The 17,634-nt window shown below is 51.4% G+C and overlaps 1 protein-coding gene across 1 annotated transcript; it reads right to left on the reverse strand.

Moving 5' to 3' along the window:
* Positions 1–4,184: 4,184 nt before the first annotated feature.
* On the reverse strand, positions 4,185–5,111 carry LOC311202486 (olfactory receptor 14A16-like; the record flags this gene model as incomplete). The annotated part of the gene is made up of 1 exon (XM_084277071.1): positions 4,185–5,111. The coding sequence occupies one exon, from the start codon at positions 5,109–5,111 to the stop codon at positions 4,185–4,187; it is 927 nt and encodes a 308-aa protein (XP_084133197.1).
* Between the last annotated feature and the right edge of the window lie 12,523 nt (positions 5,112–17,634).

The following is a 17,634-nucleotide window of genomic DNA, read 5'->3' on the forward strand; positions in this document are numbered from 1 at the left end:
AGGCAGGATCCAAGGATTCCCACAGGGAGGCACATGCCAGGGGGTGGCCTGTTGCTGGGAAGCTTGCCCCACCTGGATCTGGGCCTGTGAACAATGCTGCAGAACAATGCTGGGAAGGCGGAGGGGAAACAATAGTATTAGTGGGAGTGGAAATCATTCCTGGCCTAGACCAAGCCCAGGCATTTCCAGGAGCAGCAGGAGAACATCCAGGGTGGGACCTGACAAATTGGTTTCGCTTTCTGCCAACCCCCAGTCTGCTCAGTCAGACCCAGGCAGTCATTTCACTGCTGCCAAGGGGCAGGACTGGGCCTAGGAAGGAGGAGTCAGGTGGGGATTTCACCCCCCGTGTTACCCCCAAGCTAATGGGATAGTAGGGATAACTAATGGGCTTTTGAAAGGGTTTTTAAAAGCTCACAAGCCACACTGGGCAGAACATCTCTGGGATGCAGTTCCCCAAGTCAATGATTGCTGAGGAATAATTGGATGTCCCGACTCAATGCCTTTTGTCCAAAAACCAGCTTTAATCCCCAAACCCCACACTCCCAGCACCCCAGAAAAGCCATTTTCTCTCCTGGTCTGCCAGTCTTGGTAGAAATGCCGACCACTGGGACCATTCCCCTCGTCCTGGCTGAGCCCCTCAACAAATACGCTTGGAAAGCAAAAGATGCCCATGGGAAGGAACACAAAGTCAATACAAAGTTGATTATTCCATCCTTCTAATAACAATCTACGACCAGTCCCTTAATGCAAACTGAGTCTGGGTTTTTTTTCTTTTCTTTTCCAGATGGAATCTCTGACACCTGCTTAAAGGAATAGATGAAGCTGTTAATTGTCTGTATAGTTTAGTTAATAACTGCTTTGTTAATATTTATAGGACGTTTAGCAGACTATCACAAACACTGTTTTGGTCGACCATTCTCACCATCTTTAATATCTGGGGAAATGTTTGTGCCCCCCTCTTCAGCCTGGGGTGGCAAAATGGATTTATATCTTTAGGCCAGCAGGTGTCAATGCTTTTAAGATGACAAACTGTTGGGGATGTGGGAGCCCTTCAGGATTTAAAGACTGGCCATGGACATTGAAACAATATCCCCAAAATGGCTCCTGAGTGATCTAAGTGACATAACCATTGGTCATGATTCCTTCTATTGGAATGAGGAAACAAATCCATGGAAAACCCCAGTTCCAGAAAAGGGGGAATATTGTCTGAATCGGAATGACAACAATGGAGGTTTTGTGGGTCGTAGTGTGTGTGATTGGACCTTTAGGTGTGGAAATCCTTGTATCTTCCCTGGGTGTCAGCCCATTAATTGTGCAACTTATAATCACTTTTCCTGTCAGAGGTGACATGTTATGGTATATGTTGAACAACACCACTGGTGAGCAAAACTCATCCCTCAATGGCTAAGTTGGGCATGGGTCAATGAAATTGGTCATAAGAAATGATTTGATAGCTTTGGGTCTAATAGGAATTGTATGGGAGTTGAGATATTGAGGGAATCCAACCCTTTGGCTTGTGGCAGAACCTGGTTGGCATAACCAACCAGGAAGTTACCATTCCGTTTGGGAATTAAGGTCTATGATGACCTCAGTCTATATCGAGGGTCCATTGATGTTTCTATAGCAGGTGGGAGTAGCCAGTCCTGGGGCAAAGACAGGTGGACCCTCCAATGTGTCGTACAACATTTTGGACCTGCAACCTAGAATCCTAAGGAATGGATTAGGGCTGCTCGAGCCCCAATCTATAATCTAAATCCCATTATTCGTCTACATGCCATCGTAGGAATTATTACTAATGACACAGCTCGTGCCCTCCATCTATTGGCCAATCAGGGGGCACAAATGAGAAGATCAATATTAACACATCACATGGTTCTCAATTACCTGCCAGCCAAAGGCGGAGGCATTTGTGGTAATAAATGATTCTAATTGTGGTTTGAAAATAGATGACAATGACAAGGTTGTTAAACAAACCACAGCCAGGATACAGAAGTTAGCCCATGTCCCCGTTCAAACATGGGAAGGCTGGGACATTGAGATGTTGTCCTGGCTCCCCGTTGGGTCATGGGTTAACTGAATCCTATTTTATTTGACATGTGGATTCACCACATTGTTGTTTTTACCACATATTATTCCATGGTTTATACAATTGATTCAACATGTTGTAGCCAATAGGCAATTTGTAACTCCTGCTTCACCTGAGGGCATTAAAGAAATGCCCAATGACACCGTCAGCAGTATGGATCATATTAAATAGGGTGTTTTTACTTGCCTTTGCTTAAATCTAGAACAGAAGTTTTGAGACCCCAACAAAACATGTGCCTTAGACTAAGGGGGTGTGGAAATCCATTTCCCTACTGTGTATGCTGACCCCAACCAGAACAGACCAGGGCAGCAGACCACATGAACCACAAAGGCCACAATCACTCTGCTTTGTATCACCAAAACCACACAGGTACCAGAAAGCATAGATGTTCTGAATTGATAATTATAGAATCACAGACTGGTCTGGGCTGGAAGGGACCCCAAGGATCATACAGTTCAAACCCCCTGCCACAGGCAGGGCCACCAACCTCCAGGCCTGGAGCTACACAAGGCTGCCCAGGGCCCCATCCAGCCTGGCCTTGAACACCTCCAGGGATGGGGCACCCACCACCTCTCCGTGCAGCCTGTTCCAGCAGGAAGAGATTTACATTTTAAGAAGTAAAAATGCAATAGTTAATTGGATGTTGTTAGCTCTTGTGACCATGCTGTCTCTTTTCCTTCTTCCTCTCTTTACCTCCTGTCATTCATGCCACCGTGGCATAACATGAACGAAACAGCCATGTGGAGCCATAGGGTTGTCTAGGGGACTGTGTCAAACAATGAAGAGACTGTGTCAGGTGTTTGTCTCAACACTGCTGGAACATTACACCACCAGCTCTCACCACTGTCAGCAGTAGAGCAACGGTCAGACTGCAAGACCAGATGCATCCTGCCTTCCTATGGACATGAATGCAGAGCTGATTAAATTTAACCCAACCACTGTGCATGTGCCCAGACCCGGAGTCTGGAAGAGACAGGGGCACCCCTGAAGACCACCTAAAACATCCCAGCGATGGTATTGGGCAGACACACCACCACTGAGTGGGGGGTGCAGCTAAACAAAGTAGCTCTTGCAATATGCTGATTGATTCCTGGAAGGAGTGAATACAACACAACAAAAGAACAGAGGTGACTGACATGGAGGGAACGTTGTCCCACCAGACCTGAAGACACTGGACTGACAGGACACTGCAGCTCCATGGTGGTAGATATCGCATTTCTTTCCCCCCTCTTCTCTTTCACACTTGTTGTTGGCCAAATAAAGTGACTTGACCCTTGACTCGGTTTTGAGTCTTAATTCTGTTCCTGAAAATTATGAAGACCTGGTCATGACAAAACTCCTAGTTGGGCATTACTCAGGAGTTAAGCCCAGGTGCCCCCAGCCACCCAGAGCAACCTGGGGTCATTTGAAACACAATGCACTTTGGTCACAATAACCACAGGCAGTGCTACAGGCCTGGGGCAGAGCGGCTGGAGAGCTCCATGGGGGAGAAGGATCTGGGGTGTTAGTGGACAGCCTGCTGAACATGAGGCAGCAGAGTGCCCAAGTGGCCAAGAAGGCCAACAGCAACGTGGCCTGTATCAGGAAGGGTGTGACTAGCAGGACTAGGGAAGAGATTGTTCTGTTATACTCAGCTCTGGTGAGGCTGCACCTCGAGTCCTGTGTCCTGTTTTTGGCCCCTCACTATGAGAAGGACATTGAGACGCTGAAGCGTGTCCAGAGAAGGGCAATGAAGCGGGTGAAGGGTGTGGAGCACAAGCCCTGTTAGGACTAGCTGAGGGAACTGGGCTTTCTTAGTCTATAGGAGACTGAGTGGTGACATTATCGCTCTCTAAAACTACGTACAAGGACGGTGTATAGACATGGGGTTCGGACTCAGGTAACAAGCAATAGGACGAGACAATTTAAAATTCTCCAGGGGAGATTTAGGTTAGATATCTGGAAGAATTACATTATAAATTTTTAATAAATTTCAAGAGAATGTTTAAGAAAGAAAAAATTGTGCACCTTTCCAGAACTAAAAACCCTACAAAGTATGGACAGGCCCAGGCATGAATTACATGGTCAGAGATATGAAGAATGAGCTGTTTGTTCGCGCTTAAATACATCCAGTCATCAGTTTCCACACAGAATCCTTGAGCTCCTGGTTCCTCATGCTGTAGATGAGGGGGTTCACTGCTGGAGGAAACACCGAGTAAAGAAATGACAATACCAGGTCCATAAATAGGGAGGACATGGAGGGGGGCTTCAGGTTGGCGAACATGCCAGTGCTGAGAAACAGAGAAACCACAGCCAGGTGAGGGAGGCAGGTGGAAAAGGCTTTGTGCCGTCCCTGCTGCGAGGGGATCCTCAGCACAGCCCTGAAGATCTGCACATAGGACATCACAATGAACACAAAACACCCAAAAGCTAAACAGGCACCGACGACAATCACCCCAGTTTCCCTGAGGTAGGCATCTGAGCAGGAGAGCTTGAGGATCTGGGGGATTTCACAGAAGAACTGGTCAAGGGCATTGCCATGGCAGAGGGGAAGAGAAAATGTATTGGCTGTGTGCAGCACAGAATAGAGAAACCCACTGGCCCAGGCAGCTGCTGCCATGTGGACACAAGCTCTGCTGCCCAGGAGGGTCCCGTAGTGCAGGGGGTGGCAGATGGCAACGTAGCGGTCATAGGCCATGACAGTGAGAAGAAAGTACTCTGTGGACATCAAAATTACAAAGAAAAAGAGTTGAGCCACACATCCTGTGTAGGAAATGGCCCTGGTGTCCCACAAGGAATTGGCCATGGCTTTGGGAACAGTGGTTGAGATGGAGCCAAGGTCAGTAAGAGAGAGGTTGAGGAGGAAGAAGTACATGGGGGTGTGGAGGTGGTGGTCACAGGCTATGGTGATGATGATGAGGCCGTTGCCCAGGAGAGCAGCCAGGTAGATGCCCAGGAAGAGCCAGAAGTGCAGGAGCTGCAGCTCCCGTGTGTCTGCAAAGGGCAGGAGGAGGAACTGGCTGATGGAGCTGCTGCTGTTGGACATCTGCTGCTGTCAAGTGTGGAGACCTGTGAAAGGAGGAAAAGACACAGTGAGAAGTGATGGAACTCTTCTTTTAGGAAAACGTCTTCTAATTCTTATGGAATGCCCTCAGATTGACTCCCTGTATTCAGGAAGACTTTTGTCAGGACCCTTTTGGCAGGTCTGCTTTGTGCTGGCTCGAGCGTGCCACTGCTGGGAGGTGGGTCAGCTGTGGCTCTGGAGAACTCAGTCCTGCCTGGCAGCAGTCAGTAAATAGAAGGATGGTGTGATCTCAGACTAAATCCCCTGTGGATGGTAATGAGCTTTTCAGCACTGTCACTCCAGTGTCACCTGAGGGCAGAGCAGAGCTTTGGTAATGGTGGGACAAAGGCAGCAAGGACAGGAAGGGAAACAGTGAGAAACAGTCCAGCCAGTGCTGCAAGGACAGGGACAGACAGACAGGTACTCGCAGGTTTCTCAGACTGAAAACGTGGAAGTTGGGGTGCAGAGTCTGTGCTGGGTGACAGAAACCTGGGGATCACTGTGGGAAAGTATCAGCACGGTGGGTGATGTCAAGGAGGTACCAAATCCCCACTGCCAGGGCATTGCTGGGAGCAGCTCACTCTTCCTCCTTGCTAATGTCTCTGCTAACTACAGCTGTCCCTGCAGCTGCTTCTCTTTGCCCATGTCACCTCCTGCTCTGTGCTCACAGACCTCATCCAACCTGCCCTTTGCTCAGCTCTGCTCTGCAGACCCCTCCTGGCATCAGAGCACTGCCCTGGGAACCTCTGTGTGTGCAGGGCTCAGGCAAAGCTCCAGAGTCTTAGTAACATTTGAGTTTTCATTGCACATTCTTTGGAGAGAAATAAGTTCTCATCTACCACAGCACAGCCCACAGGAGAGGAACAGTCAAAGCAGACACTGTCTTGCTGGAAAATGCTTCCTTGATTTTTTTTTCAAAGTCCCTTTAGAATGTGTCAAGAATCAGCTGGAGCTGGAAATAAAGCTGACCCAGGCAGCATTTTCTTAAAGAAAAGGGAAACTGTGCTGCCCGTCCCTGGGTCACTCCTTCATCCCACAGCTGCTGTCTCTATCACTGTGGAAAGTCCACAAACTAGGTTGAGTTCTGACCCTGGCAGCAGCAGAGTCCCTGCCCCAGCACACAGACCCTGGGGCACAGGGACCCTGCTCACAAGGACAGCCCTGGGCACCTCTCAACCATGCCCAGCAGAAGATAGCTTTCCTGCCCTGTGCCTCTGATGGGGCAGAAGGACATCCCTTCCAGGCAGCATGTTTTGGTCCTAGAGAGAACCTGTCCTCCTGACAGACCCCACACACTGCCCCATGTCCCAGCTTTAGGAGATCCCTCCAGGAACAGAACCTGCATTGCCCTGCACCCACAGACATACCAGGCAGAGTGCTGTGGAGATTTCTCCTCCAGTGAGCTCTCAGCATCCATCAGCTCTCTCAGCCTCCCAGGTCTCCCCTTGGTGCCTCCAGGCAGTGTCCCCAGCCCTGTGTGCTTGGTAGAGGAGCTGCTCCTGGGCAGAGCTGTCTCTCTGCAGCACTGCAATATTTCTGAGCTCCCACTGTCCATCCCAGGAGCCCAGCCCAGCTCACAGCAGAGGAGCAGGTGAAGACATCATACTCTCCATCCCCTCTGGGCTCCTCCCTAGAGCTTTAGGGAACCTACTTGGAAAGAAACTGAAATTCTCACTGACTTTCTCTCCCTTGGCTGCGGAGAAATCCTTGTGTCCAGCAGAGTCCTTTCTCCTGATCAAACCAGAGCTGGGCAGGACAATCAACTTTCCTTGGCTCTGCATGAGACAGGAGCCCCAGGCAGGGACAGGCAGGGGTCTCTGACCCCCTGCAGAGGTAAAGGAGCATGGCTGCCTGGGACCTGCTGGTCCCAGTGCCCATGGGAATTCCTGAGGGTGGAGGCCAGGAGAGAGTTGCTCAGACACAAACCCCTGTTGTCACCTGAAGGGCCAGAGGTGGTCCAAGAGACATGAGTGGGTTCAAGGTCCAATAGAGCAATGCTGCCTGGGATGAGGAGCATTTTTGAGCCTGGTGGGGAATTCCTTTGGCCAAATGAAAAGACACCAGATGGTCACAGTTAGGACCATCCATACCCAGAGGCACCACATGTCCAACAGCAGTTCCATCAGCCAGTTCCTCCTCCTGGCCTTTGCAGACACAGGGGAGCTGCAAGTCCTGCACTTCTGGCTCTTCCTGGGCATCTTCCTGGCTGCTCCTCTGGGCAACAGTTTAATGATCATTGTTATATGGAAGGATTTGAGCAGGTCGTAGGGCAGTTATCACCTCCTACAGCCTGTGACTTTACAGCTGCACAGGCAAACAACCCTGGCAAACTGACATACCATCTGTTCAATGGATGCCTTGGCTACATCATCCCAATCCCATCCCCATCCCAATCCCATCCCCATCCCAATCCCATTCCATCTGTCCTGGATCTTGTCAGGGCAGAATTAACCTCCCCAGCCAGGCAGCACAGGTGAGCTGAGTTAGCCCAGGCTGTTTTCCACACCACTTGACATCACTCCCCCAGAAAAGGGGCTTGTTGGGGAGGGGCACTCCTGGTGCCTCCAGGGCAGTCAAAGTGCAGCCGAGTCATCGGGTTGGTCATCATGTTGTGCAGTTACTGGGTCATAACTGGGTATAAGTGAAATTCACTGTGGGCTACTCGCCTTTCATGGTGATTTGGCCAGTAAACTGTCCTTAGGCCAGCCCATGGAGGCTCTGTCTGTTTCTACTGTAGGAGTGAGTGAGCGGCATGTGCTGCTCAGCCACTAGTTGGAGCTGAACCACCACAGCCCTTTTTGGAGTCCAAGGTGGGGCCTGAAGGGTTGTGATAACGGTAGAGGATGAGGTGAGGGGTGCTTTCTCCTCCCCTTTTCCCTTTAGGCTTTTAACAGCATCTGTTGAGAACGTTGCCTATCCCTGGGATGTTCAGACCAGCATATGTGTCTTGCTCTCTCTCCTGAATGTCTGTTTGGACCTATGTGTTACCAACAACTGTTCCAAGAATATTGCCAAGAGGTCTTCCCTGGGCTGAAGGGTCAGGGGTGGCATGGGGTGTGGGAGGACATGAAAAAATACCTAGACAAGACAACCAGATCCAGAGGCACTGTGGCTGCCCAGGCCTCTGAAACCAACACCACAGCTGAGCCAGAAAGAACCCTTACAACAGGCACTGGAGCTACCCGTGCCTCAGAGAGTGCAGCTCCTCCAGTCTCCCCAACAAGCACCATGGGTACTCAAACCTCAGAGGCCAACCCCAGAGCTGATCCAGACAGCCAACCAGTACGCCTGTCAGTCACCTCTATCCAGAAGAAGAATTACATGGAGAAATCAGTCCTCATCGGGAGAGATGATGATGAACTGGGACCATTGCAAGGCCCTGAAGAGGCAATATCAGAGGTTATAACCCGATCCTTGTCCTTGAGCTGAGAGACATGAGAAAAGACTTCAGCCCCTCTCTAGGGGAGCACATCATCACCTGGCTACTCCCATGCTGGGACAATGGGGCACACAGCAGGGAGAAGGCAGGGAGGCCAAGCAGCTGCGATCCCTGTCCAGAGAGGAGGCAGTAACAAGGCAATTGGAAGGAAGTCTCAAGCCCTCAACCTCTGGAGGTGACTTCTATCAAGGGTAAGGGCAAGGTACCAGTTCATTGAAGATGTTGTGTATTGGACAGACAAGTGGACAACCATGGAGCAGTTTATCCATTATCTGAGGGAATTAGCCATGTGAGAGATGATTTAGTGTGATCCTGATGGTCTGCAGCTCTGTGCATCCTGTGCATAGACCTCCTCTGGAGAGGGCACTTCAAAGACCCAAAAGGGTACCAGTGGGCTTTTGGAATAGATGCCTCAGAGCCAAAAGACATTGAACAAGTGTCTCTTCTGCCTGGACTGTCAGAAGACCCTGCTGTTGTAGGGTTGCTAAAGGCTGAAGAACAGCGAGTACCAATTGCTACCATGATGGTGCAAAGGCAACAATACCACACCCAACAGAGACTCCCTGATTCCCATTCAGAAACTGATCATCAACTGGAGAGTCAGGGAGTGATTGGTAGAACCCGCTCACCCTTCAACAGTGCAATCTGTCCAGTGCAGAAGCCCAGTGCAGAGTGGAGGCTGAGGCTGGATATCGTGCCCTGAATGAGGTCACGCTGCCTCTGAGTGCTGCAGTGCCAGACCTGCTGGAACTCCAGTATGAACTGGAGTCAAAAGCAGCCAAGTGCTACACCACAATCGACATTGCAAACGTTGTTTTCTTGACACTTTGGCAGCAGAATACAGGCCACAGTTTGCTTTCAGTTGGAAGAGAATCCAGTACACCTGGGATCGACTGCCCCAAGGCTGGAAACACAACCCCACCATCTGCCATGGACTGATCCAGTCTGCATTAGAGCAGGGTGAAGCCCCAGAGCACCTACAGTATATTGATGATGTCATGGCATGGGACAACACAATTTTTTGAGAAAGGGAAGAAAATGATCTGAATTCTGCTAAAGCTGGTTTTGCCATCAGACAGAGTATGGGCAAGAGACCTGCTAAAGAAATCCACTTTTTAGGAATAAAATAGCAGGATGGGTGTCATCAGATCCCAGTGGATGTTATCAATACAATAGCAGCCATGTCTCCATCAACCAACACAAAGGAGACACAAGCTTTCCTAGGCACTGTGGGGTTCTGGAGAATGCATATCCCAAACCAGTCTCATTGTCAGCCCTCTCTACCATGTAACCTGGTAAGAGAATGATTTCCAATGGGTCCATGAGGAATGAGAAGCCTTTGAAGAGATCATACATGAGATAGTCCATGCAGTGGCCCTTGGGCCTGTCCAGACTGGGCCAGATGTAAAAAATGTGTTCTACGGGTCAGCCTGGGAGAATGGCCCTACCTGGAGACTCTGGCAGAAAGCACCAGGGGAGGCTCAAGGTCAGTCTCTGGGGTTTTGGAGTAGGGGCTACAGAGGATCCAGACACTCTAACAGAAAAGGAAATACTGGCAGCACAGGAAGGGCTTTGAGCCACTTAAGAAGTGATTGGGACTGAAGCCCAGCTCCTCCTGGCACCCCGACTGCCAGCGCTGAGCTGGATGTTCAAAGGGAAGGCCTCTTCTACACACCATGCCACTCATGCTACGTGGAGCAAGTGGGTCACATTTACCACACAGCAGGCTGGAATGAGAAACCCCAATCACCCAGGAACCCTGGAAGTGATCACAGACTGGCCAGAAGGCAAAGATTGTGGAATATCACCACAGGAACAGCTGACAAGTGCTGATGAGGCCTCACTGTACAGTGATCTGCCAGAAAATCAGAAAAAATATGCCCTGTTCACTGATGTGTTTTGTGGCATTGCTGGTAAACATCAGAGGTGGAAGGCTGCTGTATGGAGTCCCACACGACTAGTTGCAGAAGCTGCCTATGGAGAAGGCAAATCCACACAGTTTGCAGAGGTGAAAGCCATCCAGCTGGCTTTAGACATTGCCAAAGGAGAAAAAAGGCCAAATATTACATATTTCTCTATACTATTTCCTGGATGGTGGTCCATGGCAGATGGTCTAAATAAAAAATGATGTTATGAACCTCCCCAGGACTCTGAAAATGTTGGATATGGGCATGATGTAGATGGTGTGGAAACGGGTGGATAATGTCCTGCTATGGTCAGGCCAGGCTCACCTCCCCAAGCAGCAAACACAGCTGAGCTGAGTTTGCCTGGGCTGTTTTCCACACCACCTGACATCACTTCCCCATCCAAGGGGCTGGCTGGGGAGGGGTGGTCATGGCATGGTGCAGCACTGTTATTGTTGGGTTTGTAAGGTGCTCTCTGTGCTATCACTGGGCGTGAGTGCAGTTGGGGCTGATATTGTTCCCCTTTTATGGTGCTTTTGTCAGTAAACTGTCCTTATCCCAGCCCACGGAGGCTCTGTCTGTTTCTCCTCCGGGAGTGAGTGAGCAGCATGTGGTGCTCAGCCATTGTTTGGGGCTGAACCACCACAGTTTCCAAGCCACAAGCAGTGAGCTTCTCTAGGAGAAAGTTCTGGGAAACTGTGTCCAAGGCCTTGTTAAAGTCAAGGTAGACAACATCTAGAGCCCTTCCCTTGTCCAAGAAGCAGGTCACCCTGTCATACAGGGAGATTCAGTGGGTCAAACAGGACCTGCCCTTATGAACCCAAGCTGACTGGGCCTGATCACCTGGGGGTTCTTCATGAACTGGATAATGCTGCTCAGGATGATCTGCTCCACCAGCTTCTCTGGGACTGAAGTCAAACTATCAGACGTGTAATTTCCCTGATCAATCTTCTGTAAGTTCATATATTGGGAATTACATTGACTGATTTCCAGTCTGCTGGTACAGCCAGGACTGATGGAAAGTGGCTTGGTGAACCCCCCTTGTCAGCTCTTTCAGCAGCCTTGGGTGCATCCATTCAGTCCCACAGATCTCTGCACATCTCTGTGGTGCAGCAGGACCATCTCCTCCTGGATTGAGGTGGGCTCATTCTGCTCCCTGTGCCTGTCTCCTAGCTCAGGGAATTGGATTCTCTCTGTACAACTGCTCCTATTACTAAAGAGAGTGGCAAAGATTTCATTAAGCACCTCAGCCTTGGCCTCATCTTTCCACAATGTTTCCTCCTGAATCTGATAGGGGATGGAGGGTCTCCCTGCTCTTTCTTTTATTTAAATGGAGGACAGATGAATTTCTAGCTGGACTTTGGACCAACAATGAAGAGAAACTCTCATCCTGTTGTTCTTCCCTCAGCATTACACACCCCACGATGCCCCAGGAAGAGCCTGAGCAATGCCTGAGGGACAGGACCTGTCTTCCCTGGGCTGGGGGGTGAGGGCTTGGCCTTTCTGCTTCATCAAACCAACCCAGGGCTTGCTCAGCATCTCAGCTGCTTGTACATTGCCTTTGCCTACCAGCCAACATGGCCTCCAATTACCTGTGCTAACGAGTCCCTGGGGAGGCTCAGCCAGCAATGGCTCTCAGCGGGACTCATTAATACTTCAGGTACTTTGGCTTCTGCTTTTGACATGGAGTTTTTTGTGTAATTTCCTCTCAGTACCTGAGCATCAAGGACTCAGCACCAAATGCACCCCAGGGCTCATTAAAAGTAAAAAGCAAGCCCTAATGAGCTATGTCTCTTCATGTAATTATCTTCAAGTCTTCAAGAGATGTACAGATCATTGAAGCAGTTTCAAAGGGAGCTCAGAGTAAAATTGATTTTTTTTTCAGGGTGTAGGTTATTATTTTCACTGTAGAGGAGAGGTGACAACCTCTGACTGAGATTGATCCAGGGTGCCTCCTAAGGAGGTCTGGACTGGTCTGAAAAAGGGTCCCTTGAGGCAGTGGGGACAACCTTGCTGCACATCTCCACAAGCCCACCATGACTCTCACCAGCCAACTGGGACTTGCATCCCTTGTCCTTACATCAGGTCTCTCTGCTGCACTCCACAGTGGGGCATTACAGCCCCTCTGTACCAGCTCCCCTGCTTTCCTTAGAGAACTGGCTGCACACAGGCAGCACACAGGGAGTTATTTTCCCAACAACACAAGAAACCTGACAAGATTCACCATTAAATTAAACACTCCTCACTCTGTGCCAAGTGCAATCTGACACCAGTGAGGTTCACCTGCCACAAAGCTTAACCCTGTGAGAGATGTTCTAGTGAGGAAGGAGACTGTGAAATCACCACAACTCAAGAGCTGGCTAAAGACAGAATGAGTCAGACAACTGCCAGAAAGGCAGGGGTTTAACTCTCTGAAACTCAGAGCAGCAGCTGGATGGGTGAGAGGTGTCTGAATGGTCCAAGGGGAAGGGGAAGGGAAATCTAGAGACCAACCACAAGTACTGCTGTGCAGATCCACTGCTAAGTGGTGATTTCAGTCATGGTCATAGAATCATCAGTTGGAAGAGACACATAAGGATCATCCAGTCCAACTCCTGGCTCCACTCAGGGCCAGCCAAGTCAGAGCACGGGACTGAGCGCATCATCCAGATGCTTCTTGAACTTGGTCAAGCTCAGTGCTGTGACCCCTTCCCTGGGCAGCCTGTTCCAGGGCCTGACCACCCTCTCAGTAAAGAACCTCTCCCTCATATCTAGCCTAAACCTCCCCTGTCACAGCTTCATGCTGTTCCCTCAGGTTCTATCCCTGGCCACCAAAGAGAGATCAGCACCTGCCCCTTCTCTCCCCCTCCTCAGGATGCCACAGACTGCAATGAGGTCTCCCCTCAGCCTCCTTTTCTCCAGGCTGGACAAACCAAGGGACTTCAGCCTCTCCCCATGAGACTTCCCCTCCAGACTCTTCACCATCTTCATTGTCCTCCTCTGGACACTTTCCAATATTTTAATGTCCCACTTGTACTGTGGTGCCCAAAACTGCACCCAGCACTTGAGGTGAGGCTGCACCAGCACAGTGTAGAGGGGGACAATCCCCTCCCTGGACCGTCTGGCAATGCCATGCTTGATGCACCCCAGGATACGCTTGGCTCTCCTGGATGCCTGGGCACACTGCTGGCTTGTGTTCAACTTGCTGTCTACCAAGACCCCCCAAATCCCTCCAGCATCTGACCCCCCAGTCTGTATGTGCAGCCAGGGCTGCCCCTTCCCAGGTGCAGGATCTGGTGCTTGCCCTTGTTAAACTCCATGGTGTTGGTGACTGCCCAGCTCTCTGACCTGTCCAGGTCTCTGCAAGGCTTCTCCACCCTCAACAGAGTCAACAGCACCTCCCAATTTGGTGTCACATGCACATGTACTTAAGACACCCTCCAGTCCAGTTGTCTGGACATTTATGAAAACATTAAAAAGAATCAGAGAATCACAAGGTTGGAAAAGACCTTTAAGATCATCAAGTCCAACTGTTCCCATCCTAAGCTAAACCAGATCCCTGAGTATCTCATCTACCCCTTTTTTTGAACACATCCATGGAAGTTGACTCAACCCCTTCCCTGGGCAGCCTGTTCCAGGCCCTGACAACTTTTTCAGTAAAAAATTCTTCCTCACATCTGATCTGACCCTTCCCTTGTGCAGCTTGAGGCCATTTCCCCTTGTCCCATCTCCTGTCCCCTGGCTGATGAGACCATCACCCACCTTTCTGCACCCTCAGGTCAGGGCAGTGATAAGGTCTCCCCTCAGCCTCCTCTTCTCCAGGCTGAACACCCCCAGCTCCCTCAGCCGCTCCTCAGAGGATTTGCCCTCCAGCCCCTTCCCCAGCCTCATTACCCTTCTCTGTATTCACTCCAGGACCTCAGTGTCCTTCTTATGGTGAGGAGCCCAGAACTGGACTCAGCACTCAAGGTGCAGTCTCACCAATGCCCAGTACAGGGGCACAATCCCCTCCCCAGACCTACTGTCCACACTGTTTTTGATACAAGCCAAGATGCCGTTGTCCTTCCTGGCCTCCTGGGTGTTGCAGAATGGCTTGAGAAGCCAGTCCATGAGCCTGTGGAGCAGCTGCCCAAGCAGTCGCCTGTGTAGCTCAGTCAGACCAGGCCCCACGCCGTGTTGGTGAGCACAGAAGGGTCAACAATTGGTCAGGGTGTTCTTGTGCATCGTGCAGCAAGGCCACAAGATGTGGGAGCAGGAGGTGTGATAAGGATTCAGTGCTCCTGGGACTGAGAAAGAGACATGATTCCCAGGCTGCAAGATGGGTGGAGTATGTAAATGTAACCTTTAGCTAAGAGCCAATTAGAATACGACAAGTACAACACGTGGTAGGAACAGTATCAAAGGAAGGGTGTGCTTGCAATGGAGGTGAAGTTGCTTTATCAATCACACTGATTGGCAGCATCTTCCCTCTCGTCGTGGCACCCATCCTTGGTAACAGTCTGATAATAGTCTCTTCCCATGAGGGAACATGTGGTAAATTTGGGAATTAGGAAATTTGGGGGGAAAATATAAAATTTTGGGGGAAACGTGAGGATTTTTGGGGAGATATGAGGATTTGTGGGAATTCCTGGTTCCTTGGGCATGGAGAATATCCTGGAGTGAGCAGAGGTGAAGCTGGATGAGTTCTGACTGGGATTCCGGGAAGAATTTGGGTGAAATTCCAATGGTTTTGGAGTTTGTGCTGAACGAGACCTGGATCTTTGTGCCAGGATGCCAGGGAGATACCAGGAGGTGAACACATGGCAATGGGGTGGTGACCACCATCAGCACCACCACCACCATCTCTGGCACAGTAGTCGGTGGCCGTGTCATCGTCACTGACTGATGATGCGTATCGGGCGTCCCAACCATCTCCAGCCCCTTCCCAGAAAACCCATCCCTTGGTCTTTGATGGTTGGATCAAGAGTTGACCCAGTTGACCCAACCCTTGGCCACTGGCCTCTGGCTTTGACCGTTTCCCTCCAGCTTCAACCCCTTTCACCCCAACCCTCAACTCGTCACCCCAACCCTCAACTGGTCACCTCAACCCTTTACTCCCTCAGTGTCAGGGCATTCTCTCTTTCCCTCCCCCTCCAGAGGATCATTTGGGTTTCTTGACAGTGGCAGAGATGTTACTCTGTGTGGGACTCCACATCAGTGCCTTTGGCAGCAGAGAGGCAGCAGGAGCCCCAGTGAGAAGGGAAATTGGGTTCCCCATTCTGGTTCCCCCATGTCCAGGCAGCCCTGCAGCAGCCCTACTGCTGCCATCAGCTGAGCACATCAGCAGAGGGGGTGCTGCTCTGTGAGGGTGGGTTTAGAAAGGGCACAAATGCCAGACTGGGACAGGGGTAAGGGAGGAGGGGGGAACATGAGGAAAGATCCCAGACACACCAGGGTCAGTGAGGAAGGAGGGGGAGGAGGAGTTAAGGAGAAAAATACCCCTTCCTACCCCAAAGGCTTTAATAGGAACAAGTGGGGAGGCACAGAGTAACCACAGGAGAATAAACAGAGAGCAAACCACGGGCTGTTTCTGCTGCCCCTGGGAGAAGGGAGATGGGTCCCTGGTGCTCAGGGCTCTCCCAGCTGCACAGACCTCTCCTCCCTCCTGGCTGCACCCAGCTGCATGGCCGGGCCGGGCTGTGCTGGCCCAGGGCTCAGGGGCTGCTGTGCACTGAGCTCTGGTGTCACAGCCTTGGTGTCCTCAGGGGGATGTGCCAGAGACACCTCTTCAGCATCATCATAGCCTGTGCTGTCCTGGGGAGGGGACCAGGCATCTGCCTCAGCTCCAGGGGCCTCAGCACGTCTCTGGGGGTGCAGGTGTGTCCCTGCAAGCAGCAAGGCAGCCCACTGAGTGATCGTCCCATGAGGTGCCCGTCCTGACTTGTACATCACCTTCCTCCCTTCTCACCAGTGGAGAAATATTCACCTCCTTCTCCACCAAGGGTCCCCCCCAAGGAAAACTCCTGGGGCACGTTGGTCTATTGCCAGACTGTGGGCTCTCAATATGGCAGCATTTCATCTGGCACCACAGGAACCCACAGCACTGTCTTTCCCTCTCACCTCCAGGTGCATCCCTGGGACCAGCTCCCTCCTCTGGTGCCCTGGGCATTTCCCAGTCTCCTTGCTCAGACACTGGATCCTCCCCAGGCTCAGAAACCTCCCTGGCATCGTCATAGCCATCTGCTGGGTCACCTCTGGGCAGGACAGGCACGTCTGAAAGGGGAGGGGAGATGGTGACAGTGAGGAGACACGTCCTGCAGAGCAGAGGAAGGGAGGATGGGCAGGGACATGGGCCTTAGAAACTGGACTTGGCAGCACCAGAGGATTCCCCTGCCCATTTCCTCCCCTGCTGCTCACGGTGACACTGGTGTCCATCACAAGTGTTCAGGGAGGAGAGATCCACCCCTTCCTGCCCCCCATTACCTGGTGCTGATCCTGGACCATCCTCCTCCTCAATGTCCTCATAGTGGGTCTGCATCTTGTTCAGGGACCCCTCTGAGTAGGAGCCTGGAGAGAGTGATGGAAGTTTTATGGGGTGAGTTCTGCTGACCCAGCTGGTGCTCAGTGCTGCTGGGGACAGGGGACCCACCGAGCCAGGGCTGCATTGGATGAGGGCTCAGGAGTTTCCTTGCTCTCCTGGGAAAACCCCAACCCACAGGGGCTCCCAGAGCTGTCTTGGGACAGCCCCCTCCCTCACCCCTCAGCTGACAATGGGATGTGGGGACACACAGAGAGGGGCTGTCCACTGGCTGGGACAGGATGAGCTGGTGAGGATGAAGCTCTTCTCCAACACCAAGACTTGGCTGCTCTCCCCACAGAACCCACAGCCCCAGTGCTGCAGGGACCTTGGGCCAGGGGGCTGCAGGGTGTCAGTCTTAGGTGGGGGCCAGGGGAAAGTACCTTAGAGATACAGTCCCCATGAGGGACCCACACCCACCTGACATGCTGAACCTTGGCTGCTTCTCCCATGCTGGGCTGTACCCGATCTCCTCATACAGGGCCTCAGGGAAGGGCTCCCAGGCTCGCTCAGAAGCTGCAGACAAGAGGCAGTGCTGGCTCAGGGATGGGCAGAGTAGGGATGGATCCTGATCTGCTCCCCCAGCCCTGTTCCCCTGGCTCAGCCCAGGGCTGTCCCCACAGCACA

The sequence above is a fragment of the Gallinula chloropus genome (genome assembly GCF_964237585.1).
Source record: "Gallinula chloropus genome assembly, chromosome: 30".
Lineage (NCBI taxonomy): Eukaryota > Metazoa > Chordata > Aves > Gruiformes > Rallidae > Gallinula > Gallinula chloropus.